The sequence below is a fragment of the Sorex fumeus genome, unplaced genomic scaffold (assembly GCF_029834395.1).
Source record: "Sorex fumeus unplaced genomic scaffold, SorFum_2.1 ptg000092l, whole genome shotgun sequence".
Classification (NCBI taxonomy): Eukaryota; Metazoa; Chordata; class Mammalia; order Eulipotyphla; family Soricidae; genus Sorex; species Sorex fumeus.
In genome coordinates, this window is record NW_026606149.1 from 9,209,149 (window position 1) to 9,236,283 (window position 27,135).

The 27,135-nt window shown below is 57.6% G+C and overlaps 1 protein-coding gene across 1 annotated transcript; it reads right to left on the minus strand.

The window, feature by feature from the left end:
* On the minus strand, positions 1-27,132 carry LOC130039628 (cytochrome b5). Its single transcript, XM_056131513.1, has 5 exons — positions 26,900-27,132; positions 6,522-6,650; positions 4,401-4,430; positions 1,548-1,582; positions 1-300 (listed from the first exon to the last, which is right to left on the minus strand). The coding sequence occupies exons 1-5, from the start codon at positions 27,026-27,028 to the stop codon at positions 219-221; spliced, it is 405 nt and encodes a 134-aa protein (XP_055987488.1). The 5' UTR covers positions 27,029-27,132; the 3' UTR covers positions 1-218.
* Positions 27,133-27,135: the final 3 nt, after the last annotated feature.

Here is a 27,135-nt window from a genome sequence, read left to right on the forward strand (position 1 = left end):
TACTGAAAAGCCAGGTGTATTCTTTCCAAAGGCCACCCTAAAAGTGGGGCGTGACAAGGCACACGGCAGCGCTGAGGATGGGCGGGGACAGTTCTTCGGGGCTGGCTGGTCTGCAGCACGGGGCGGGAGGACGCGGCGTCAGGTCACTCCGGGGAAGGCTCACTCGGGCTCCCCGCGCCGCGCCTGGAGCCGGCTTCGCTCTCGGGCCCGGAGACCGGCTACTCTTCAGACAGGTACATGCGATACAGCAGCGCGACGGCCAGCGCCGAGACGGCCGGGATCACCCAGTTGGACCACCAGCTGCAGGGGAGACACAAGGGCCGGTGAGGGCGGCCACCCCGCAGCCTGTGTGTGGCCCGCTCACCCACGGGGGACAGGAAGCCGCTCGGAGCTGCTGAGGGGCCGGGGGCGGGCTGAGGGCCAGCTGGCGCCTATCTCCGGAGCCGTCGAGGAAACACATGAGCACGCGGGACCCTGGGTGCCACCTTCTCTGCCCCTGAGCCGGTGTCTCCAGACCAGAGGGCACCAAGGAGGGTGGAGTCGCTCGGACCCATGCCAGCCCGCTCCGGGAGGCTTAGAATCACAGGGTCTCCCTCTCACAGGGCCGCTGCCCACCCTGCAGGCAGGAGTCACAGGGGTCTGGACGCCATGGTCACTCGGGGCCGGGGCTGCCGGGTCCCACACCCTGGGATGCGGCTCTGCAGAGTCAGTGAGTGCAACGGTGCAAACACTTCTTCACGCATGAGGGTCTGGACCACGCAGGGGTGCAGCTGGCGAGTGCTTCCTGCAGGGCTGGGCCCTCACTCCTAAGGTCACGGAAACGAAGGTTGCACGGCCCAGAACGTGAACGAGGCCAGGCCCTGCTCACCCCACATCTGCGGATCGCCAGGAACCTCTGATCCTCTAAGACCTGCGCAGACACACCTGCCCCTTTCAGAGATCAAGTTCAACGGGAGGCTTTAAGCTCCAAAAGGATCGCGGGTGTCATTTGCATCGTGGGGTTTTCCGTTTCCACACAGAGGTCCAGATAAAACACAGGGTGGGGTGGTGCCGTGTGCAGGCTGGGCTGGGGGTGGGGGGAGGGGCAGAAAAATCTGATGGTGAAATAAAATCAGCTAAGACGTGTGGGTCCAAAAAAAGGGGGGGAAATGTGATGGCAACTATACAAATCCATGTGGTAGAGATGCCAAGAGTGCGAACGTGATCCCGAACTCTGGTAAAGAAATCCTGAAACTGGGTACATCTAATTACTGGGTTCAACGTTAGGGCCAACGTACAGAAGGCACAAAGGAAAAGTGAGCCATGCTCGGGGAGGCACGCTCACTACGCTAAGGCCACAGCTGGGCGTCACACGAGGACAGACAGTGGGAGACGGGGAGGCACTCCGAGGAGCACCCACAGTGGCTCAGGGTGGAGTGGAGAGGACCCCGAGGGTGCCACTCCGAGGGACCTGAGCACCTTTAAGGCGCCATCCATTGGAGAAGAAGCCCCAGTACCTCACCCTGTGGCCACAGGCCCCTCAGCTCCTCAGCGAAAGCCCCACGTACCTGGAACTCGATTCCACAGTAGTGATGAGAGATTCCTGGAACACAAGAGAAAGTGTCGGCCGTTACCGGGAACACTTGGACGGTCACCCTTAGCCCCTGTTCACCGCCTCACCCAATGCCTTCTGCACACACGGAGCGAGGGAGAAGTTCAGGAAAAATGTCTCTTCACTGAAATGCCTGGTCAGGCCGGAGAGACGGCACAGCAGGCTCGGCGCTGGCTTTGCGTGCAAGAGGCCCGGCCCATCCCCAGCACCCCATAGGGCCCCCTGAGCACCACCAGGCGTGGTAAGCCACCGGGTACAACCCAAGCACCAAAAACATCTTAGAAAAAAAATTAAATAATATGTTCTGAGTGGGGGATAAAGGGTTTATCTATGTTTAAATGATGAGCAACATAACCATGTGGAGAGCCTCACGGAAGGTCCACAAGGTGCATCAAACACCCGCACTGTCATTCAGGCCTCACCAGGGGGACGGAAAGGACCTTGCTGCTGTGTTGGGGCAGCTGGGTTCCCCAAAGGCCTCAACCGATGTCACTAAACATCAGTTATTCTCATCACTGAAAGGTTGTGTCAGCCCAACAGAGAGAAAGGGGAACTGTTCCCTGGGCATTCGGAGCTGCCCTCTGACCTCCCAGCGGACAGGACAGTTCTGGAAGATGCTGACTGTCCACACTGTCATCCGTAGGAAACTTCCAATGAGGCTGAGCAGAGGCTCTTCCATGGTGAGGGCATGCTATTCCTTCCAGAACTTTCTAGAAGGTCTCCTTGTGAGTTTTTAAAAAATGGTTTGAAAAATTTCATCTGGAAAGAGAACTGAGGCTGGCTCTGGGGAAATCCCAACTTCCCCGAACAGCCAAAGCCTCATCAATCACAAACGTTGGAAGCCGAAACTGTGTTAAGAAGCTTTTCTTTTAGTATTCACACCAGCCAAAGTATTAGTGTGTCAAGGAAGCCATAAATAAGCCAGCTTCATCAGAATCCACTTCTGGAACCCCCACGGGCATCAGAAAAGAAAGGCATCAGCAAAACACCGGCAGTCAGCAAGGAAGCAAAGCCGCACTCAGCAAGCAGAAACTTCTGGGGGGAAAGGCAGAAATCTCAGCGGAAAAGGCAGAAATCTCAGCGGAAACGGCAAGAAAAGCAGTGAAGAGACCCACCAACCTTTCAAACATGGCCTTTAAGATTCCTGACACAGTAGGGGGAAAAATAAATTATTTTCAAAAGGAAAACACTTAAACATTTTTAAAAGCAATTCAAGTAAACACTTTGAAAGCAACAAACGGCACACGACCTGTTAAATCTTAGGAAACCACAAAACGTAGTCCGAGCACTGCAGGACTTGTTCTCGAATTTTGTAGACTGAATAGGATTAACAAGGGTGAGCAGAAATATCTAGACATGCAAACAGACAGTGAGCAATGAGCGGGACGACACGGCTCTGAGCGTGAAGATGCCGCCCAGTGGCTGTGGAATAGGACCTCGTGCTGCCCAGGGTGAGCAGAGCCAACGGGACCTGCGCGTGAGCCGGCCTTGTGGACCAAACGCGGGCAGCACTTCAGGGAAACGGCACCGGCGCCGTGAGCACTCACGTGAAGCCACCAGCACCACTTCATACCGGTGACCTTCCAAGGAACTGAGTCTTAAGACAGATGCGTTCACACACACACACCCACACACAAACTCCATTTTTAAGTGCTCCTTGTCTGGAAGGCTCTTAATTCAGAGATGCTTGAGGTAAAGCCAGTCTGGGTTACCACTCTGATGCGGAAGAACATGCTCGGAGGGGTCCAAGTGGGCTCCAGCATGCAGCTCCCTAGGGCCAGGGAGAGCACGGGGCAGGGCACTGGCCCGGCACACTGGCCTTTCTGGCCAGAACCACGTAAGGTCCCTGGAGCCCTGCCAGGAGCAATCTCTGATTCCAGAGCCAGGAGTAAATGAGCGCAGAGTCCCACGGGCTGCGGCCCCCAAAACAAAAACAGAACGAAGAGTGCAAAAGCTTTCTCCCCGCTTGGTATAAGTCAAACTTTCCCGAGTCCTTTAATCAGGCTGCCTGCTTGGACTTCGGAGGAACTTGGAATACTGCCTCCAATTCTCACTCTGGAATCACACTCAAGTAAACCAAACTGACCAGCTTGGAGAGAAGGGCCGGGGAACCAGCCTAAAATTCATATTCCTGGGAATAGTTTCCCTTCCTAGGAAGAAAAGTCTCGAAAATTATCTCACTTCATTAAAATTAAATTTCACCTTAAAAATTTATAATATATCTAAATCCCAGAGCTGACGAACTGCTGAGGAAGGCATGGGGTGTGCTGAAGCCGACTTTCAGTCTTTAAAAATAAGGTCTCAGGTGGCTAGAGCCGTAGCACAGTGGGTGGGGCATTTGCCTTGCACGCGGCCAACCCGGGTTCGATTCCCAGCATCCCATATGGTCCCCCGAGCACCACCAGGAGTAATTCCTGAGTGAACGAGCCAGGAGTAAACCCCATGCATCATCACTGGATGTGACTCAAAAAGGCAAAAATAAATGAATGAATAAATAAATAAATAAATAAATAAGGTCTCCGCCCAGGCCAAACCCTTCGGTTGGGGAAGCACAGGGCTAATTCCACAAAGAGGCGCTTCCAAGGAGTTAATTAGGGTGAAGAATCACATTGTCTGCTGGAGTCCTCTGAGGAGACCCACGGGCTCCCTTGAAGAGAACATCACGGCGGGTGGACAGGCAAGCACGAGCCTACGGAGCCACACGGCCACCTCACCCAGGCGTGGGAGCCCTGGTCGGGAGCACAGAGGATGGCTGCTTTCCAGCCGAGAGCACGGAAGAACAAAGGGGCACGGAGCTGGTCACACTTACCGCGGGCTTGGCTATCTTGGACCTGTCGTCCTGCAAGACAGAGAAAAGAAAGCATGTCACTGATGGAAAACCCCTCTGCCAATAACCCTCCGCCCCTGTAACCAAAGATTCCCCAAAGCGTTCCTACTAGGGACCAACACTTGCGGGGCCGGGGGTGGACGCTGGGGTGTTTAAACAGCGAGCTTGATCCATGCGCCTTGACTGCGACCTTAGTGGCCGGTGACACTTCCCAAAGGTCACATTCACGGGACAGTGCGTGTCCTTGTGGCACTCGAGCTAATTCGGGGAGCAGTCACGATCCGAGTATGCTCTGCCCTCCCCTGGAGAGCATGATCTACTCATGGATGTCACACATCTATCCGTACATGGGATATGCAGTACACAAACAGCTCGGGGTGTCTCAGTGTACGCACAGACATGCCTCTGTTCTGTGTATGTAAACAAACATGCATGTTTTATCAATGGCACGCACATCATTTTGAGGTTCTTGTGCACACGGATACACACTGCCCTGCGAAGGCTCGGCAGGGCAAGCCTCAGACAGCCTGGAGCACTTCAGGGTGGGCCAGGAAGAAGGATCTGGGGTCCAACTCTCCCAAGGCACCACCTTCCACCACCCCTAAACACCTCCCCGTGCCATGCAAATGGGCGCGGACCAGGCGCCCCCTCCCTCCCCGCCCCCGGCCTGGCCCAGAGCCCCCGCGAGTTGGGGCTGGGGCGGGTCTTCCCACCGACTTTGGTGCTCTGTGGGGTCAAGGCAAGCTGCCTGGTTTCCCTGTTACTGAATGTGTGTCTGGAAGCGCCAAGGCCGGCTGCTGGGGCGGTGCCAGCAGGAGGTGCTGGGTGTGAGGACAGGCCCCTGGGGTCAAGGGGAGGAACGAGTGCCCGCAGCTGCGGGAACGCTGCGTCCCCAGCTGCCCATCCCGCTGACCTCAGTGGACAGGCAGGGCAGCGGAACAACCACACAGTCACAGAAAGGCCCGACTTTATGTGCAGACCTGGGCTCTGTGAGAAGCTCAATGCAGCCTGTGTTTGCTGAGAGTCAGCGTGGCCCGGGGTCACAGAGGAGTTCTCGGGGCTGGCAAAGAGTGAGGAGAACGTGTGGGTCTGCAGGGGCAGAACGGAGGCGCTGAACGCCGCTGCCTCTTGCACCTGAACCAAAGTAGCCTCAAAGGGACGGAAGCAGAAGGAAAGCGAAGAAACTCACTCCGGTGCAAACAGGGGAAAATATACCGAGACCTACGCTGGCTGAATGGACCCCTCCCCCAAACATACAAACACACACACACACACACACACTCTCTCTCTCTCTCTCTCTCACACACACACACTCACACACACTCTCACACACACTTATACACATACAAAACACTCACAGACACACACATACACACACTCACTCTCTCATACACACACACACTCACACACACTCTCTCACACACACACTTATACACATACAAAACACTCACAGACACACACACACTCACTCTCTCATACACACACTCACACACACACTCACACACACTCTCTCTCACACACACACACTCACACACACTCACACACTTATACACATACAAAACACTCACAGACACACACACATACACACACTCACTCTCTCATACACACACTCACACACACACTCACACACACTCTCTCACACACACACACACACACTCTCACACATACTTATACACATACAAAACACTCACAGACACACACACATACACACACTCACTCTCTCATACACACACACTTACACTCACACACACTCTCTCTCACATACACACTTATACACATACAAAACACTCACAGACACACACACACAGACACACACACACACACCCCTTTCCAGAACCCGCTGCTCCACAAAACTTGACCACAACACTCTGCAGCCAGGGCAGGACCGTAGGCTCAGGACTCTGAGGGTCTGACAACGCCCCCGCCCCCACCCCACGAGGCAAATGCAAAGAAAAGACAGTCCTTTGTTTCTGGCCTGGGGCCTTCTACGGAAGAACCAGAAAACACCTCTTGCTTTACTCCTTGTCAAACGTGAACTATCAGGTCCAGAGCGAGGCCATCCAGAGCCGCCCACGAAGCGGGAGAGGCGCACCCAGCACCTACCGGGTGCAGCTCCCCGATGATGTACGTCTTGGACAGTTCTCGGGCATCTGTTGAGTGTCCGACATCCTCGAAGTTCTCCGTGGCGTCACCACCGGCCTGTTCCCGCAAGACTTCTTCCCCACCAGGGTGCTGCTCAAAAGGAAAGAGGGAAAAATCAGAGCGAGAGAAAGGTGGCTGGAGTCCCGCCCGTGCCTGGGGGTCAGCGTCCTCGCTCCACTCAAGTCCAGCCCTGACTGTCCCGCAGGGTCCCTCCCCGAAAGCGCGACGCCCACTTCCTCCACTTCCTGGCTCCTTCGCCTGGCACTGACGCACGAGGCAGGCTTCTTCCAACCCCCCGACGATGTCCTCGTCTCCCATCACTGTCCTGACCTCTCTCTCCTGGCGGCCCATGCCCTGGTCTGGATGCTAAGCTGGTGGCCGTCACATGGCTGGGCCCCTCCCAGAGCAGAGCAGAGGAAAGGGAGCCCAGTGAGAGGCGCTCCACGTCCTGCGCCCCGGTAGGAAGGGAGGGAAGGGCAGAGAGGGGGTGTAGGAAGGACCCCTCAACTCGCTCCTCAGCTGGATCCCTTGGCCTCGGAGGGAGCTGCTTGGCCCCATGCTGCCCACCGTGTCCAGGTGCTCGGCCACTTTCCTTGGTCCAACCAAGGGCAAGACGCAGCCGACTGCAGAGACGCACCAGCTGTCAGGCGAGCGGAAACAAAGGTCTTGGTTTTCCCAAATATTTTTGTTGGGGAAAAAGAAACGGTTCTTAACCGAAGCAGCTGTACCAGCCTGATCTGAGCCTGAGCGGAACCAAGTCAGTGCTGGCTGCGGTCTAAGGGGGCCCCATCTGGGTGCAGCAAGGGGACCCCCAGGGATTCTCGGGACCATGCAGGTTCTGTGACGGGCAGGATCACGCTCGGTCTCGCACGTGCGGGCGACAGCTCTAGGACTCTACAGTCCTCCCGGGAGCACGAGAAGCACAAGATATGGAAAAAGCGGGACCCCCCCCAGCCCGTACTGAAACCCGCCTCTGCCCCGCCACCATTTAAATGGCGCTGGGATGAAACAAATCTATTGACTTTTTCTTGATTATTTGTGCAAGTTACCCTTTCGCATTCATGGAGAGGACAAAAAATAAATCAAGGTTGCCCAGAATCTTGCCTCTAGCAAGAGCTGGACACAAGTGCATGGGGGTGATTTTTCAGAGCACTTTCCCTGAGCACACAGGATATGCATATGTGTATGCGTGTGTGTGTGTGTGTGTGTGTGTGTGTGTGTATGGATGGGTGATTTTCAGAACACGTGGGATACACGTATGTGTACATGTCGGGGGGTAATTTTTCAGAGTGCTTTCCCTGAGCACACAGGATGTACATAAGTGTACGTGTGTGTGTGGGGTGATTTTTCAGAGCATTTTCCCTGAACACATGGAATATACGTATGTGTACATGCGGGGAGAGGTCATTTTTCAGAGTGCTTTCTCTGAGCACAGGGGATGTGCATATGTATACGTGTGTGGGGGGGGGGGGTGATTTTTCAGAGCATTTTCCCTGAACACACAGGATGTGCATGTGTGCATGTGTGTGTGTGGGGGGGGGGTGATTTTTCAGAGCGCTTTCCCTGAACACATGGGATATACATATGTGTACATGTGGGGGAGGGTAATTTTTCAGAGCGCTTTCCCTGGCCACACGGGATGTACAAATGTGTACATGTGTGTCGGGGGGTGATTCTTCAAGCGCTTTCCCCGAGCTCACCACTCTCAGGAGGAAAGCAGTCTGCCGAGTGCAGAGACAGTGATGCCTCACGGCACCGCCAGCTCTGAGAACTCAGCAAACGCCAGGACTCGCTCATGGGGCGCGACGGTCGTGTCTGGCACCGAGCTTCAGGCCGGTACATCTTCCCAGCATATTTCTGGGAAATATGGTCCAGTGGGGGCAGGAACGAGCCCGCACACGGCCCCACCCGGCGCCGGGCTCCCAGGGGAGGCAGAGCCCAGAGAGAGAGCTGAGGGCCCAGTGTGACCCTGGGCAGCACATTGGCCCCTGAGATGGGCCAGGTGTGGCCCTGGAGGCTCCTGAGCACTGTAGGGGGAGGACCTAGGGACCCAGCACTGAGGGTCTCAGCTGCTGCACCTACTAGTGACCATCTGATGGCTGGGCATCACCAGGAGCAGCCCCGAGGCCCCGAGTAAGCCTGAGACCCACCCCACCAAAGTTTCAGTGTCCTTAAAACTCTTCCTCTATGTGACTCGTTTGTCTGGCTATACTTTCAGCAAACACAGTGGCCCAGGCAGGCACTTCCTGCCCCAACTCCCAGTCCACCGCTGCCCGTTCCAGGACAGCCTGCTTACTCCTGGGGAGAACATGAGGGCTGTAAAGAGACGGACTGACCTGGCCCCCAAAGACCAGCTTGGGGTGAGGCCTTCGTGCTGGGCTCCATGGCCAGCAGCCGTGAAGACCCAGAGAGTTCAGAGCAGCCCTGGGGAAGTGGCTGGCTTGGTGGCACCTGGACGGGGTGGGAAACACAAACTGGCCTTTGCTAGAGCCACAGAGCTGTGGCCTCATGGTTTTCTAAGGGCGAGAGGAGAGGAGGGTGTCCAAGACTGTGCGTCTGCGGAGAGCGCCCCGGCCCCGCTAGGGAAGAAACAGCTTAACAATTCGTGGGGAAAACACATCGCTGAAAAATTGCCTTGGGAGAACCACCCCCATCTCCATGGGACAGAAAGAGACATGGCGGGAGGGGGGGAAATACGGCGCAATGCCCAGCTTCTCCCGAGGACAGAGGCAGAGATGCAGAGCCGGACACAGAGAGCCCACACGTAGCCAGTGGCAAGAACCCGGGACCAGGCTGAGGCAGGGCCAGCAGGGACTTCTGTTGAAGCTTGGAAAGTGTCCCCTCTGTTTCTTTCTTTCTTTGTCTTTTTGGGTCACACCTGGTGATGCTCAGGGTCACTCCTGGCTCTGCACTCAGGAATTCCTCCTGGCGGGGCACAGGGCATCATACGGTGTGCCAGGGATCAACCCCGGGCTGGCTGCATGCAAGGCACGCACCCGGCCTGCTATTCTGTCGTGAGATTTCCTGAAGGATCCAGGAGGACCAGCAGGTCCAGGGCGGGTGGCCAGAGGGGAGCGACCGGAAGAGGTGAATGCACCAACAGCAGCCGAGTCCAGGGCCCGTGATGCCCAGCGGAACCAGCCCGCACACAACATTTGCGCCTCGCGCCCAGCTGGGCAGAGCCCAGAGAGAGGGCCGGGGGCACGGGAGGATGCGGACACAGGGTTGGGATGGGCGCGCTGGATGGTCAGACCCAGCAGAGAGCGGCCCAGTACTCTTTCCGCCTGTTTGCTGAAAGAAGGGAGATTTGGGGAGTCCCCAAGAACACTTTTTTTTTTCTGAAAAGGCACCAGTAGGTCGAAGTTTGGGAAGCTCTGCTCTAACCTGATCAAAACCCGCTTTCTAACCCATCTAACCCAGTGGCGGGCCACAGGCGGTAACTTCTGGAACATTCTATGTGCTTCTCCGCCGGGCTCGGCCAACACAGGCTGTCAGGGCAGCCAGCTGTAGGGGCCATGGGCGGGCCCCGGTGCCAGGGCAGAACTGCCCTCTGCGCGGAGGGTGAGAACTCGGGAGGGCTTGGCACGGGAGTGGACAGCCCGAGCCAGCAGCGGCCAGTGGAGGGGGTGGTGGCCAGGAGTGCCCACTCCACACCCTCAGAGCGGGCAGGGGACTTGAGCCAGGAGGAACGAGGGAAGTGCGGGCAGCACAGCAGCAGCCTTGGGCCTGGGGTGCCAGGCCCGGGGCGGGTGGACGTGCCCGCCAGATGTGGCCGAGAGCAGACGCTTCCTGGACCAGGAGTTTGCACAACTGGCCAGGCCAGATGGAGACGGGCTTCAGGGCAAGACGGGTGGGCAGAGTGTCCCTCCCACTCCCCAAGACCCCCCCACCCCATCCCCGACCCCACCGAGCTGGGTTACAGTGAGACCAAATCACGTGTGAACGGAGGGTTCCAGAGAGCGCTCCGATCTGCCACCGAGTTAGCCAGCAGGCCCAAACACGCAGCAGTCATGAGCAGGAGGTGTGACGAGTCACGCAGACACACTCAGCACACCTTTGGGAGACGGCCGCGGAGGGCTGAGGCCTGTCATTCATTCGCGGGATGGGAGGTGCAGAGACGAGGAGGACCCAGAACAGCCCCTCTGGGTACGCAGATGGCCAGAGGCGTGGAAGAGAGGAATTCGGGCCGGCGCGTCTGACACACGCATGGAGATTAGAATGGGAAGGGTGGCCCTTCGCGGGGCGCCGTGCAAAGCAACAGGGGCAGCAGGGGGACCCTGGCAGTGGCCGCGCATTTGCCCTCCCGGGTCAGGAGACTCCCAGTGCAGGCCACGGGCTGTAGCAAGAGTCTGGCACAATCCTCACTACGTGGGAAGAAAAGCTTTTGTCAGGGACTCCGTGAGCCGTGAGCCGGTCACTAACCGGGACTTAGGATCAGGTCTGACCGGTTTCACTGTCTGCCACTCCCGGGATTTAGGGGAAGGATGGAATCTTTCCCCACGGTGACAATGCCCGAGGCTTCATCACCTGGTCCATTTAGCTGACTTAATAACGTGATATCGTTTTATGGCACGAGCCCCCATTTTAAGCAGAGCCAAAGGTCTACGTGGTCTCTCGAGTGCTTTGGCTGCCCTTCAGGTAAGGAGAGAGAAACCACTGCAACTGTACTTGTGGCTTATAGGACTTGGAATCTCCTAAAAGCGTAAATGAGAAGAAGAAAGAAGGTGTTTAGGTGATTGGTGCTAGGCAATGCCATGCAGTGCCCAGACCCAGAGGAAGGCGAGACCCCTCCCCACTACCTGTGACTGGCCAGAGCTCCAATACCAAAAAGGGCCATCACAGGCCTGGTCAGTAACTCCTCCCTGGACACCACCTACCCATGAAGAATGACGGGACATACTCAGTCATTTGGCCAATGTTAACTCAGAGAGTGAACAGCAGTCTCCCCTCATGCTTAAATTTATTATTATAATTATAATTATAGCTATAATTATAATTATAATTATTATTAGGCTGGAGTGATAGCACAGCGGGTAAGGCATTTGCCTTGCATGCAACCGACCCGGCCGACCTGGGTTTGATTCCTCTGTCCCTCTCAGAGAGCCCGGCAAGCTACCAAGAGTATCTTGCCCGCACGGCAAAGCCTGGCAAGCTACCCATGACGTATTCGATATGCCAAACACAGTAACAAGTGTCACAATGGAGATGTTACTGGGCCCACTCGAAAAAATTGAGAAACAACGGGAGGACAGTGACAGTGATTATTATTATTATATTTTGAGGTTGGGACCAGAGACTCTAAAACCAAGGTCCTGGAAGAGAAAAAGGCAGAGTCTCCTGCCCCCGTGCCTGGCTGTCCTCACCAGGGCCCCTTGGAGGAGGGCCGATTGAGTTTCCCTCTCTGCGCGGAGCAGAGCCCCGACAGCTGAAGACCTCCGAGACCCAGCCAAAGCCATGCTGAGACCACTCTCCACACACTTGAACAAGGAACTGGCAGACGAACCCAGGTGTGCGGGACCTGGGGCTGAGATCTCCAAGCCTGCTCGGTTCGGGACTGGGCCTCCTCCACCCAGCTCCCCGACCTTCCAGTAGCTAGACAGTTACGCCCACCAACTGCCGTGTAACCCCATCCATGGCCAGGATCCAGAGACTCTAAAACCAAGCGGCCACGCAACCTCTTATTCTCCAGTTTTCACTCTCAGAGAACCCAGCAGGCTACTGAGTATCATACCCGCCTATATGCCAGACTAGGAACACCTGCAAAGGTGATTAGAGGCTGCCCCAAGAGCTTCCATCCGTCTCGAAGAGCCCGGCAAGCTACCGAGAGGATCCCGCCCGCACGGCAGAGCCTGACAAGCTACCTGTGGCGTACTCGATATGTCAAAAACAGTAACAATGAATGGTCCTCAGTCCCCTGATCCTGAAGGAGCCCCCAATATCTCATTGGGCTCCACTAGCACGTGACAGGGACGAATAGAGACATTGCTGGGCCCACTTGAGTGAATCGATGAACAACGGGGTGATAGTGATAGTGAGGTTGGGGCCACACCTCTCAGTGTTTGCTTTATTATTATAAACACGTGTAACACACTTATTTATTTATTGCTTTTTGAGTCACACCCGGTGATGCACAGGGGTCACTCCTGGCTCTGCACTCAGGAATTACTCCTGGCGGTGCTCGGGGACCCTATGGGATGCTGGGAATCGAACCCGGGTCAGCTGCATGCAAGGCAAACATCCTCCCCACTCTGCTATTACTCCAGCCCCTAATAATACACTTTAAAGGTAAAGGGAAACTCTGATCCATGTTCTCCCGGCAGTGCCTGGGGGCCTGTGAAGCGCTGGGGATCGAGTCCAGGCTTCCTCCCACAAGCCAAGCACGTGCTCCAGCCCCGGGGCCACTCCCCATCTCCCCTCACCTTTAGTGAGGGGCACTGCGACCCCACTTTCAGGCCGACCCACCCAACAGGTGCTCTGAGGATAGCACACTGCCCTCCACCAGCTGGCCTCGACCTGCGACCCCACCCGCCTTCCTGCCCACACACACACACACAGCCTAACAGGAAGAAGCAGCTTGATCCTGAACCATTGTGTGTGTGTGTGTGTGTCTGTCTGTCTGTCTGTCTGTGCAGTGCTCTTGGGATTGCTTCATATTTTTTTTCAACATTTTTAATTAAAGCACCATGAATTACAAAGTCATTCACAGCTGGGTCTCTGCCATCACCGGTCTGGCCACCAGTGTCACGCTCTCTTGGGGTCACTTTCTTGAGCAAGAGCCTGGTGGGCTGCTGGGACCCGCACCCAAGGGGTAAGTTAACATCCTAACCGAAGGTCTAGAAAGCTCAGCCAGAAGACCTGGGGTCCACAGCACAACTGTACACCCCGCACTGTTATACCTGACCAGCTGTATGACCCGAGCTGATGGAGCTGATGGTGCCGGTCACGGCCCTCAGGGCAGCTGACAGGCCAGGCGGGGCAGGGCCTGGCAAGCCTGGCTTCACCTGACTCCCGAGGGCCCACGCTGTGCAGACTAGTTAGGGGGGCGTACCCCACGCAGCACGCACCTGTCTCAGCTAAGAGCCCACACGCAGGAAGAAAATAACTCGGTGCAGAGAAGAAGGGCAGGAAGAGGCTTATAAGGGGCGGGAGAGTGCGGGTGCGAGTCGAGGCCAAGGACAGGGTGGGCACTAAGGTGAACCACGGGTGACAAGGCCAAGAGCGTGGAGGCCCAGGGTCCCCTCTGGCACCAGAAGAACAGCAACGCCGAATAAACAAAGAAACGCAGCGGCTGAGTTTTCACCACAGCAAGGATGTTTGACACGTTTAGGAAACCCCGTTTTTTCACCCCAGAAGGCATTAAATAAGAATAACAAACGGCGATAAGGCTCTACTCTGGCGCTGCAGGAACTGGGAAGAGAAAAAGACAGGCGAGGGTGCCACTCTGAACACAGGTCACGCCAATAAACCCTAAAGTCGGGGGAGAAGCAAGACTGGGAGTGAAGAGCCGGAACCACTCGAGACTCGAACACACGGTGGGCGGGCGCACAGTGTGGCTTCAGCACTGCGCCGCCCGAGGGACGCTCCCCTGAGGCCTCCTCCCCCCTGCCCTTGGGCTCTCTGCCCAGCGGTGGGCACCATCTCGGCCACTTGGGGCCTCTCCGAAACGCCTTTGAGGCTCTTCTTTTGCCGAATCCTCCACCTGAACTGCTAGAACTCCTGCTCTGGGCAGTTTCAGAGCAACAAGGAGCGACTTCCCAAACCCAAGGCCAGAAGGCTCACGGCCATGGCGGGAAGCAAGTCCAGGGAAGGTCCCGGCAGGCTCCTGGCCCGACACCGAGCGGAGCCGCCTCCCCACGCCCTCACCCCCCGTCATTCTCATCTCACGTCCTGCTGGTGGAACATTCACAGACGCCACTCCAAATCCCCCACCCCGCTGGGTTCCCTCAGGCTTCCCACAGCGCCTCAGCCGGGCCACCAGGCCACCGTGTCTGTCCCCAGTACGACCCGCCCTGCTCAATGCGCTCCTAAAGGAGCCGCGCTGAAGCTCTCAGAGCACTTTTCTCTCAGTCCATGTCTGTGCGCTCCCCCGACTGTGCCAGGGTGCTCGGACCTCCCCTCCCCCAGCCCTGCTCTCCAGCTGGGGGCCGCCCTGACAGGAAAGAGCTCCCCTGTGTGACTTCTGGCTCTGCGATTGTAAGAGGCGGATGAGAGGAGGCCAAAGAACCTTCTGGAAGCATTAGAACCTTCTAGAAGCTCTTCTTTGTGTGACTGGACACCCTTTGTCCTTTCTTCACCCTGTCATGTGAACTGAGGAGGCCGCCAATGGCCCGAGGATGAGGTCCAGGCCCTGGGCAGGGGGAGGCGGGAGGTAGGGGGCAGCTCCCTGGGACCACCAGCGCCCACACTTGACCACAGCTCACTCCGACAACAGAGAACAAACAGCGACGCCTTGGAGCACTGCTCTGGGGGGTCCATCAGGGCCCATATTTAATCATCAATCAAGGCATCGAGTCCAGGGGTCAGCTGCCAAGGCACACAGGGGCGCTGTGGACACACGCAGGCCCGGGCATCCAGGGTCCTCATCTCCCGGAACCCACCAGAGATTTGCTGCGAGCCCCCCCCTTGTGTGGACAAAACATAGCTTGTGACCAGCGAGGAAGTGTCGCCTCGTCCCCTTCAGGGCGTTAGATGCGGAGATTTCAGGAAGCACGTGAGCAGCTGGCAGGTGCCAGGCCTGGCCGCGGGTCTGAAGTCTGGATGAAGGGAAGGATGGAGGGAAGGTGGGGGTGGAGGTGGGGGGGAGGGGCGGGGGGGGTGAGGCTATCTCTCCCTGCCGGCTCAAAGTTCCCAGGGACAGCCAGTGACAGCGGCCGGGCCCTTTCCCCTTAGAGGGAAGGTGGGGAGGACGAAAGTCCACGTTTCAACAGGACCTTTCCATCCAAACACTCCCACTCCCGGCTGCCAAAAAGGGTGGGACAACCGCCCGGCCGTGCATCAACAATGACTAGGCAGAAAGGGAGGAAGCCCTTAAAGCGATTATGGCCCGAGTTAAGCCAAAAACAAAAACAATTCAAAGGGCTTTGGAGAGCAAACAGTTGACACAAGCTTGAGAAAGAAATCGGCCAGAGAGCCAAAGACAAGAGCGCCATCACTTCAGAGACTGTTCTAGAAGGCCAAGGGTGAGGCCCGAGTCCCAGGAAGGGGCTGGCACCCGGGCGGCTGGTGCTGTCCCTTGGGGCCCAGAGCTCTGAGCTGTGCGGTCCCAGGGGAGCCATTGTCTGCAGCCCTGAGGTACAGGGCGGGTCGCAGGGAGGCCCACACAGGGGCTGAGTGTCCCGTCCACTCACACTGGGACACTGAGGAGCAGGGCAGCAGGCAGAAGCCTGGGGCCATAGGGACCTGAGCAGGGGATGGAGGACCGGACAGTGGACATTGGGGACCCTGCAGGAAGAAAGAGTGAGATTCTGCAATGCCCCGTGGGGGGGGGGGGGGGTCTCCCACTGGGCCCAGGACAGGAGGAGGGGTCACCAGCAGGGAGAACCAAGCTCGTATCAGGTCACCATCCCCCTCCCACCCGCCACAGTTCCCAGCTGGGCCCAGGCTCCCCACAGCCCAGATGGCGCCCGCTCCAGTGAGCTGCCTGGCGGGGCTGAGTGGCCAGGAACGTGCTGGACCCTTCTAGGGTTTTGGTTTCTGTTGTTTTTGGGTCACACCCAGCAATACTCAGGGGTTTCTCCAGGCTCTGCACTCAGGAATCGATCCTGGCGGTGCTCGGGGGCCGCGTGCAGTGCCGGGGACTGAATTCAGGTTGGCCACACGCTGGACCGTCACTCAGCCGTCTGGATCCTTCTGTAAAGTCTTCCCAGGCCAATGGCACAGAGGCGGGGGTCCCAGACCAGGGGTGGAAACTTTTCCCCCAGAGGGGATGATCTTGAAACCAGCACGGCCAAGTCCAGCACGACCCCACCCCCAGACACAACCTGCCCCACCCCCCTGGACGGAGGCGGGGCGTCTGTGGGGGCCCAGAGGGCAGCATCCCCACTGGAAATGGTCTCCCCTAAACTCAGGCCGTGCCCTCCTGTGGGGGCCCAGCCGTACCAGGGGTAGGAGGAGCCGAGGCCCGCAAGGACAGTGCGACCCCCCTCACCTGGCAGAGGACGGTGGGACAGACGAGGGTGCCATGGTCCATCCCTGCTGCCCAACCACAGGCTCAGGCCTGACACCGCATCTGGCCAGAACCACAACTGGCCAGGAGACCAGGGGTGGCCGGCTGGGCTGTCATTCCGCACCACAGGGGCCGTGCTTCACAGCTTGAGGGATGTCGGGGAACAGGGGGTGTGGAGGAAAGCCCTGTGCTACAACGGGTCAAGGCAGGTGTACGAGAGTGTGCACCCAACACACACTCACACTCACAAATACACACTCGCACAAAACACACACACACACACCCTGTGCGGTAGGGCCGGGGCAGGACAGCTGCCGCTCACGTGGTCAGGACGGGACTGCTGTCCAGGGCGGAGGACAGACGGGAGAGGACAGAGGTGGGTGAGCTGGGGAGGAGGGCCAAGTGGCAGGGCACAGGTGTGGCCGTCCACCACGGCTGTCGGGGCCCGTGGACATGGTTTGCCACGACTCACATCAGAACAGTCACAGAGGACTGCAGGACACTGAGGCCTGTCCTGAGGGTCCGAGAATGTTTCACACCCCCAGTCTGTCCCACACATTTGTCGTGACTGGAGCGTCCCCTGGGGTCCATGCCGGGCGTCCCTCAGTCTGTCCTGGGCACCCGATGCTGGTGGCCGGGGGTTAGAGAGAAGAGTCAGGGAGCACTGAGCCAGGATCCCCCTAGGCAGAAGGCTGGCTGCCTTTTGGGGTTTGCCACACGGGGAGAAGAAAAGGGAAGAGGGGTCAGAGAGAGTCAGGAGAGGGCGTGTGTGTGAGCGTGAGCATGTGTGACTCCATAAGCATGTGTGTGTATCTGTGTGAATGTGTGACTGAAGAATGTGCGTGTGAGCATGTGTGTAAGAGTACCCGTGTGACAATGGAGTACTATGTAGCTGTTAGAAAAGATGAAGTCATGAAATTTACATACAAGTGGTACAACATGGAAAGTATCATGCTAAGCGAAATGAGTCAGAAAGAGAGGGATAGACATAGAAAGATTGCATTCATCTGGGGGATATAAAGTAACAAAGTATGAGATTAATACCCAAGAATAGCTGAGATCAACACCAGGAGGATTACTCCATAGCTTAGAGGCCAGCCGGGTATTCTAGGGGGAAGGACAGTTCAGATAGAAAAGGGAGCACCAAATGGAGGGTGTTTGGAGGATCCTCCCAGGAGGGGAGATGCAGGTCGAAAGTGGACTATGGACTGAACATGTTTGCCACTCAATGCCTCTTCTGCTGATCACAACACCCAAAAGGAGAGAGAGAACAAAAGGGAATGCCCTGCCACAGTGGCAGGGTGGGATGGGGGGGATGGGGGGAGGGATATTATCCTGGTGGTGGAAAATGGGCACTGATGGAGGGATGGGTATTTGATCATGGTATGACCGAAATCCAAGCACAAAAATTTGTAAATCTACAACTGTACCTCATGGTGTTTCACTAATAATAAAAAAAAAAAGAGTACCCGTGTGAGTGAGAGCGCGCTGAGCGTGCCTGAGAGCATGTGAGCGAGGACCGTGTGAGTGTGCGTGTCACTGTGAGCATGCTGCGTGAATGTATATCAGTGTGAGTGACTGAATGAACTGGTCCATGTGAGTGTGGGCACGTGTGAGTGTGTAGCTGTGAATGTGTATGTTGTGTGTGTGCTCATGAGTGAGGACGACCAATGCCGGGTCTCTCGGCGGGGGGCCTCCCCGGATGCGACCCTCAGCAAGGCGTGGAGGGGTGAGGCAGGGGGGAGGAGGTGCAAGGGGTTAGGCAGCGGGGCGGGGGCTTTCTGTTCTGCCGACATGCTCGGGCGTCACTGCTCTTGTGCCTGGAATCGAATCCTGAACAGCAGGCAGAGTCCTGCCGTCGGGGGAACAGAGCTGCCAAGGGGCAAGCAGGGCCGTGAACGAGGATCGGGGACAGTCGCCCCTCTCTGGGGAAAGCAGAGGAGGGACTCGGGTCCACATAGTGGGCGCAGAGGCGAGTGGAAAGGGGTCAGGGCAGAACCGAGCCTGACTGTCTGGGCCGGGCAGGGGTGAGGCAGGGGGGGGCCTTTGGGAGTGTGCAGGGCCAGTTCCCAGGATGTCCTGGAGGCCACGGGGCGGGCGCTGGGGAAGGACGTCCTGTTCCCACCGGGTGGCCTGGTCTGAGTTTCTCTGCACAGACATTCTGGGGTGGGATCCTGAAAGGACTCGCGCCAAAGGTGTCCCAAAGAGAGCGCCATGAGGTGGGGGGAGCCTGAGGCACCCGGGGGACAGGCGCTCAGGGTCTGGCTCTGAGGGAGGGAGAAGGGGCCTCCAAGGGGGAGCCAGGGGAGGGAGCAGAACCAAGGGAGGAGGAGGACGAGGATGACGAAGAAGAACAGGAGGAAGAGGAAGAACAGAAGAGGAGAAAGAGGAAGAGATGGAAGAAGAGGAGGAAGGAGGAAGAGGAGGAGGAAGAAAGGAGGATGAGGAGGATGAGGAAGAATTGGAGGAAAAGGAAGAACAGGAGGAAGAGGAGGATGAGGAAGAACAGGAGGAAAAGGATAAAGAGAAAGAGAAGGAAGAAGAGGAACAAGAACAGGAGGAAGAGAAGGAAGGAGGAAGAACAGAAGGAAGAGAAAAAAGAACAGGAAGAGGAAGAGGGGAAGAGGAAGGAGAGAGAGGGAGCAGGGGGAGTGCCAAGGGAGGAGGAGGAGCAGAGGAGGAGGACGACGAGGACGCGGAGGAGGCACAGGGAGGAGGAGGAGGAGTAGGAAGGGTGGTGCCCTGCTCCGTGCTCGGTTCCTGCTCCGTGCTCGGCTCCGAGGAGAGCACGCTGGGGCAGTTACATAAGGGCTGTCCAGAGCCACCTCCCCCGGCGACGCCCTTCCTGCAACAGCCGTTCTTAGCCCTACACTCGAAGGCTCTTCCAGATGTTGCCAGCGTGAGGAACAATCTAGAAGACGCCACCGCTGGGCCCCCACAAACTCCCCCGAGAACCGGCTTTTGCTTGTTCCTCTGCTTCAACTCCTGGGGAGAGAAGGGGATTGAGCGGGGAGGGGCCACAGGGACCCCACGGAGGGTCAGGAGGGTCGTGGCTCCTTCGAGCGTCCCTGAGGCTCCCTGAGGACCCCAGCGTCCAGGGGGCAGCTCGCACGGCGAAATGTTTCTGCCTCCCACCTCGAGGTTTCCACGTTTCACCCGTTTCCACGCCCGACTCTGTGCTTTCTCCTCGGTCCCATGGGGAGCCCAGCCGGGGGGGTTCTCGTGCCAAAGCCAGGTGGGGCAACTGCGCATAATGGGGTGCTCCCCCCCCCGCTGTTCGGGCTCCTGTCACATCGGAGGCAAGGGGCTCCAAGTCCTATGTTGGGGCGCCCCCCCCCCCGACTGCTGGGCCGGAGGTCACTGCTGACCCCCGAGACAGTTTTACAAAGAGGCTGGGGGTGCCTGGGTGGCAGAGAGGGGGTGAGTGATGCCACGTCTCCGGGGGTCACAACGCAGCGCGCAGTGTCGCACACCTGGAACCGATGTCCGGCCACCAGCGTTGCATCCATCAGAAGGATGTGGCGAGGAGTATGGTGGGTGGGGGTCTGCCAAGTGGGAATCAGGAGGCCAGGGACCTTCCCACGAACCACGAAACGGCACATTACGAACACATCACGGCAACCAGGCTGGGGCAGTGCAGGGCCCAGGACGCAGGGACCGGCCTCCAGGCCACGCCTGGCGGTGCCCAGGCACTTGTGCCAGGTCAGCCACAGGCAGGACAAGCACCCCGACTCCCTTCGGGCCCCTCCAGCCCCGTCAGGAGTTTTCTCTACGGGATCACCCCCTGAGAGGGCGACACGAGGAACCGGCACATCACGGGCACATCACGGGCAGGGAGCGTCAGGAAGCCCCGAGGGCGAGGAGTGGTGAACACTTCCCAAGGAAGGCGGCAGGCAAGAAGGTGGGCGCAGTGTCTGGCGGCTCCGAACAGCTCTGCCCGGGATGGGCCCGGGAGCGGGAAACCCCCCTCTGGCCAAGCCCCCCAATCCCGCCCCGTGGCTGGAACCCGTGGGTGCCAGAAAGAGATCGCCTTGGGGCATCGCCTCAGACACGGAGCAGGCTCACGCGCCCTCAGGCCCGGGGTGACTGGAGACTGCCCCTTCAACGGCCTTTCCTGACCCACAGCACCCGGGTCAGACACGGCAGCAACGTGTTAATGAACAACCCATGCAAAGGCCCAGGGACAAAGGCCGTGGCAGAGAGGCTGAGGCGGTGCCCACGTGCAGAGGCAGGCTCTGACCTCCACGAGCACTCAGGGGCTCCCTGGGCGAGCAACTACACATCCCACTCCAGGGGAACGACGCGTGCTACAGGGGGACTGTCCTCCCTCTCACCGCCCCGCTGGCTGCCAAGCACACGCCCCGACGGCCACGCTCTCTGCGACCCCAGAGACCAGGCCTGCAGGTGTGAGCCGGGGGCTCTGGGCACCTTCTCGCCCACCTTCCCTTCTAAAGACTCCCACCAAGACAGAAACACGGGCGGGAAGTTCAAGAACACACACGCAGGGCCAGGAGTTTTTCCTAGCACGAGCGCAGAGGACGAGGGCAGGGGAGAGGGTAGCCGGGGCCCCTCGGGACACTGCCACAGGAGAGAGGGGCGGAGGGCACTCCCCGCAGGGCCCAGGAGGGCATTCCCCTGGGCCATTTCACAGTGCCCACCCGCTGACCAAAACCACACAGTCTTTCTCCCAGACAAGGAAGCTGCAGATTCTTCAACTGCCAGGACTCAAACCTCAAAGCTCACGCATGCGAAAGTTGTGGTTTAGAAGGTTCCGGAAAAGGGATTATACTCTGCCCTGAGCACTTAGTCCTGAAAACGTGTATTGACTGTGACTATTTGCATTTCACCTTTTTGTGTTTATTTGTTTACTAGCTGACATAACTTCTGAGGTGCGTCCTGCAGAATAAACGTTGGACCTGTCACCTACCACATAACTCACACCGTTGAAAGCGATACTATCCAAATACTGGCATGTATTTCCAAGCGTCTTCACACAGTTTACTCCTCTCCCCAAATTCACAAAACTGAAGTAGACACCTAGGCCAGAATAGTTCCATTTTATTTATTTATTTATTTATTTATTTATTTTTGCTTTTTGGGTCACACCCAGCGATGCTCAGGGGTTATTCCTGGCTCCGCACTCAGGAATTACTCCTGGTGGTGCTTGGGGGAACCATATGGCCTGCCGGGGATCGAACCCAGGTCGGCCGCGTGCAAGGCAAACGCCCTACCTGCTGTGCTATCGCTCCGGCCCCCAGAATAGTTCCATTTTAGAACCCGACTCGTCCATAATCACCTCAAGAATCGGTCTGAGGCTAACATCTGGTTTTCCCAGTCGCATTCCAACACTTTCCCACAATCGTCTACTGACCAGGTTGTTCAGGGACCATTTTATACAAAGATACTTACCATCTTTCATGGTTCTGAAGGTCTAACAGAAAATCAAGCAGAAATTCGTGTGATGTCTTCCTCGATTTACCCAAACTGGCTGGCATAACGGTTTTCTTTTCCTTCCTCACTAGAACTTTCATCCACCTCTACAAAGGCTGACAGTCTCCGGGGGTTTGGGGTTTTGTCATTGCTACGGCCATCGCTCTTACTGCTCCAAAGCAAACTAGGTTCTCACAACCACTTCTCAAAAGTCGAGAGAGTCACCAAACGAGGCCAGGGCGAGATGCACAGAGGCCGTGCACATGACCCGCGCATCCTAACCCTAACCCCCACCTGGGCGCCTAAACACCCACCCAGCTCTCGTGCAGCTCACGCTGAGTGAATGTGCGATTCTTCTTCCGTTACGCTCCTCGGCAACAGGTTTGGCAGTTATAGCCTTGGGCAGATTCAGCATCTCATGAAACTTCCTCGAAAACCGCATATGGATGTGAAATTTTTTTTTTAATTTATTTAAAGAAGAGTGATCGGGGCTGGAGCAATAGCACAGCAGGTAGGGCGTTTGCCTTGCACACGGCCGACCCGGGTTCGATTCCCAGCATCCCATAGGGTCCCCCAGCACCGCCAAGAGTAATTCCTGAGTGCAGAGCCAGGAGTAACCCCTGTGCATCGCCGGGTGTGACCCAAAAAGAAAAAAAAAAGGAAGAGTGATCGACAACATTATTGGCGGTTGAGTATTAGATATATAATTTGGAATTTTGGCTCCACAGTGGCAGTCCTCTCAGGGGTATTCTTCAGAGGAAGACGCTGAGCTTCAAGCTCACGTCCTCTCCCACTCTGCATGTGGGAACCACGCGAGCAGAAACCAAATTCACAAAAAGGGAATCCCTCCAACAAAACTATAAAGAATCCCTCGAACGGCTCCAAAAGCAGAACTGGGTGTGGAGCCAGGAGCTTTGAGACGGACGTTTTAGAAGCACTGAGAGCTCCGGGCGGAAACAAGGACTCAGAGGCCCAAAGCTCCAGCGAGGCCCCGTGGAAACGTGGGCCCCAGCACTCTGCTCCCTGGGGCTCTCCCGAAGATCTCTGAGACTACTAACTCGGACTACTAACTACTAACTCGGACTCAGGCAACTTGCTGAACTGTCACCACCGCTGTGACTCCTCGTCTTCCAACAAACGGAATCCACGTGGCCACATAAATCACACGCAAGGGCAAACAGCAGCTCCCGTCACTGGACCTCACAGCTCCAGAACCACCCGCGCTCTTAATGACATCATCAGGCACAGCCACACTCAACAGAATATGCATTCAAAGACTGCAGTTTATTCCTACAGGGCTCGGAACATGCATTCAAAAACTATAAATATGCATTCAAAAACTACACCTCCTACAGGGCTAGAAATATGCGCTCAGAAACTATAAATGTGCATTCAAAAACTATAGTTTATTCCCACAGGGCTAGGAATTAAAAAACCTCAAACCTTTGACCCACACACGTAGGCAGCCAAGCTGTAAATCTCGGTAGGTCAAAAGGCAGAGCCAAAAAAACACCTGTCGCTGCTAGCGATTCCAGTCGGTCCACCTCGCCTGGGTCCCACGCCCAGAGCACTGCACAGCTTGGGAAGCTGTGATTTCAGCAGAGGCTGCGCCTTGCACAATAGAGAAAGCTCACCAGAGTCCCGGGGCGGAAGGATGTCGCTTTTAAATACCCTCCTGGCCTCACTCGCCCGCTAGTTGACATCGTGCTCCCATCTCTGGGGTGTGGGCAGGGGACACGACACAGCCGTGCCCGTGGGGGCGGGCGACATCCCTCCTCCTTGCAAGAGCGGGGACTGTCACCAGCATTTTCCCATCCTCTCTTGCTGCGAATAGCAGTGCTCTCCTATTCTACTGCAGGGGGCACAGGGTACTTGGGGACCCCTTGGTCCATCACTTGAGAGCCCATTCCCGCCCACGCCAATACAGACACGCGGAGACAGCTCCGCTTTTCTGAAAGAAGCCGTGAAAGTCGCTTTGCCCGGTGGGTGAGTGCCTCCTCTAAGCACACAAAAAAATGACTGAAAATCCACTCCAGAGGCAGGAAGAAAACCTCAGAAAGGACGCTTCTTTGTTCATGGTTGGGTAAGTCAGGGAAAAGAAAAAGCTCTTGCTGCTGAACACGCGAAGCTCCGTGAGTTGCTGGAGCTTTTAAAGGAAGGAGGGAAGGAAAAGGCAGGGAAGCAGGGAGTGAGCCAGAGTTCGTGGGTTCCTTTCGCTGGTGAGGAAACAGCCTGTGCCACTGAATTCCCAGGAGGGCCCTGAGAAGAACCCCACGGCCCACACCTGTGGATCTTGGAATGAGGAGAGTCTCGAAGATGTAGGGGGCTACCTGCAGGAAATCCTCAGAAGCATCTAGAACCCAGAGGCAGTCAAGGTGGAAGGGAAAACGGGGGTCTGCCCAGGAAGCGGGCCCCCAGTGAACAGTTGGCCCCAGGAAGACGGCAGTCAATGGCCAGCTGTATCCCAGCTTCCTCCTCCAAGCAGTCCACCATCCTCTCGGCCTCTCCTGCCCTGCCCCACCTGCCCACGGTGGCTGCACTGCTGACCCGAGGCTGGAGGTTCACTCAGGACACAGAGTCCCACTCCCTCAGGCCCACAGTCCAGCCCTGAGGCCAGGACTGCCGTTACCAGCACCTTTTCCTGCGGCTCCTGCCTCCTCCCAAGGAAGGAAGTGGAGAGAGAGCCCACACGCCTTCCTCTCCGTGCAGGCCAGTGGCTCAGCAGACCCAGGTGGGCTGCGCAGAAGGGCCTGGCCAGTGGTCCAGAGCGGAGGGGGCAACAAGGAGCCTCTCACCAAGCCCCAGGGAGCACACTTTTGATTTCTCACCACCGGAAATGCATGCCTTAAGGGTCGGTGATAAGCAACTGTGAAAAACGTGGGCATCTCTCTGCCTTTGAAAGGCATCTGCTGGGACCCCTACAGAGGGAACATTTTCAAACTGGGAGCCAGAAAGAAAGTAGGAACGTGTCGTCTGCTCTTACCCCTTTTGCCTATCTTGCCAGAACAGGCTTCAGAAGAATGAAACCCAACCAGCCGGCCCTTCAAAGCTTTGTGCGGGAGAGGCCAGGATTCACCTCCGAAGGACTCTGACCCCAGGGGACATTGAGCAATATCTGGAGATTTTTTTTTTTTATTGTCCCGGCTGGAGGAGGGGGTGCTGACATCTGGTGGAAGGAAGGCGAGAACAGCTGCAGTGCACACCTGCTGTGTCTAAGACCCGGTGACAGGACGCAGGACAGTTAAAGAAAATCTAATGGCGAAGAGGTTCTGCATTTAGCAGAGAGCCAGGACAGCTGAGATCCAACCGCTGCTGCAAAGCCCAAAGCCCCCCTCATGAAGTCGGGACACTTTAGTCTTCATCGAAAGACGACAGCACAGTGCTTTACAAGTAAATATTAATGCCAACTATCCGACTATTTTGAAACGGGTTTCGAAAATAAGCAAACTCAAAAGCCCCCCCTAACTTGAACTGGGGTCCAGCTAAGACCAGGCGCCTATGTCCATTTTTCTCTCGCACCACCACCGAAGAATCCCGGTCTGGGCAGTCTCCTTCACTCCCGGCCGGGAGATCAAGGAGGGTTCAGTATTGCGGTCAGGTTTATGATTACGGCTCCCCCACAGCGAGTTACACAACGCGCAGGAACAAGCCAGAGGTGGTAAAGAAAAGGCCTTTAACGAAGTATGGAAGGGTCTGGAAGACCGCCCGGCAGGCTGGGGCGCATGCTTTGCACGGAGCGTGCAGAGCAGGGAGCAAATCCCGGCACCGAGCTGCCAGGAACCCTGGGCACAAGTGGGTGCGGCCCAACCCCTGCAAAAGGGAAGGAGGCCCTTGGCATTCACCGCCAAGACGCAGGAAAGTGTCAGACTCCCCACTAAAGTTCACTGGACAAAGCCGCCGAAAGCACCTACGGATTCTGCTGGACCCCCGGCAGTGTGGACTCCTCAGTCCCTCCGTCTTCCTAAAGACCCACACTTGGTCCCCGGGGCCCCGCGGCGGCTCCCGGGCCGCGCTCACCAGGGAGCACTGTGCCGGGGGAGGTGTGGGATGGGCCCGAAGTTGCAAGCCGGACCCCTGTGCTGGGACCCCTCGGCACTGGCACTCGGGGCGGGGGTGGGGGGCCGGGCTGGCTCCTAGTATGCATTCGCTCTGGGCAACCGGGATGGAGACGCCCCCCACCCACCTCGCTCCTGTGCCAACCCAGAACCCAGGGGCTGCCCCCTCTGTGCCGCCGAGGGCTGGAGCGCGCCCTCCCGCACACGGAGTCCCGCAGGACCCCCGGAGCAGCCCGCCCGGCAGGTGGGTGGGTGGGTGGCCCGCAGGTGTGCGAGTGCGCGGATGCGTAGGCGTGCAGGTGTGCGGGCGTGCGGTTGCGCGGGGACGTGCGCTCACGCAGGTGTGCGGGTGCGTAGGTGCGCAGGTGCGCAGGTGTGCGAGCGCGCGGGTGCGCAGGTGTGTGGGTGTGTGGGGAGGCGCGCTCACGCGGGTGTCGGATGTGCGGGTGCGCGGGTGCGTGGGTGTCCGGGTGTGCGGGTGTCCAGGTGCACGGTGCCCGGGTGTGCAGGTGCGCGGGTGTCCAGGTGTGCGGGTGTCTGGGTGTGCGGGTGTGCGGATGCGCGGTGCCTGGGTGTGCGAGGGCGCAGGTGCGCAGGTGTCCCGGTGTCCGGGCGTGCGGGTGCGCGGTGCCCGGGCGCGCGAGGGCGCAGGTGCGTCCTTCGGCCGAGGGCCCCCGCGGCGCGCTCACCTCCTCCAGGAACTTGGTGAGGTCGTACACCTTGTGGTGCAGGATCAGCCAGGTGCTCTTGCTGTGGTTGTGCTTCTGGATCTCCTCCAGCCGGTAGTACGTGACGCCCTTGTCCGACTTCTCGGCCATGTCGCCGCGCAGCGAGCCGAGCCCCGCACACAGAGCAGCCGAGCCGGGCGCAGCCGAGCGGAGCGGAGCGGAACGGAGCGCGCGTCCGAGCCGCGGGCCGGGAACCT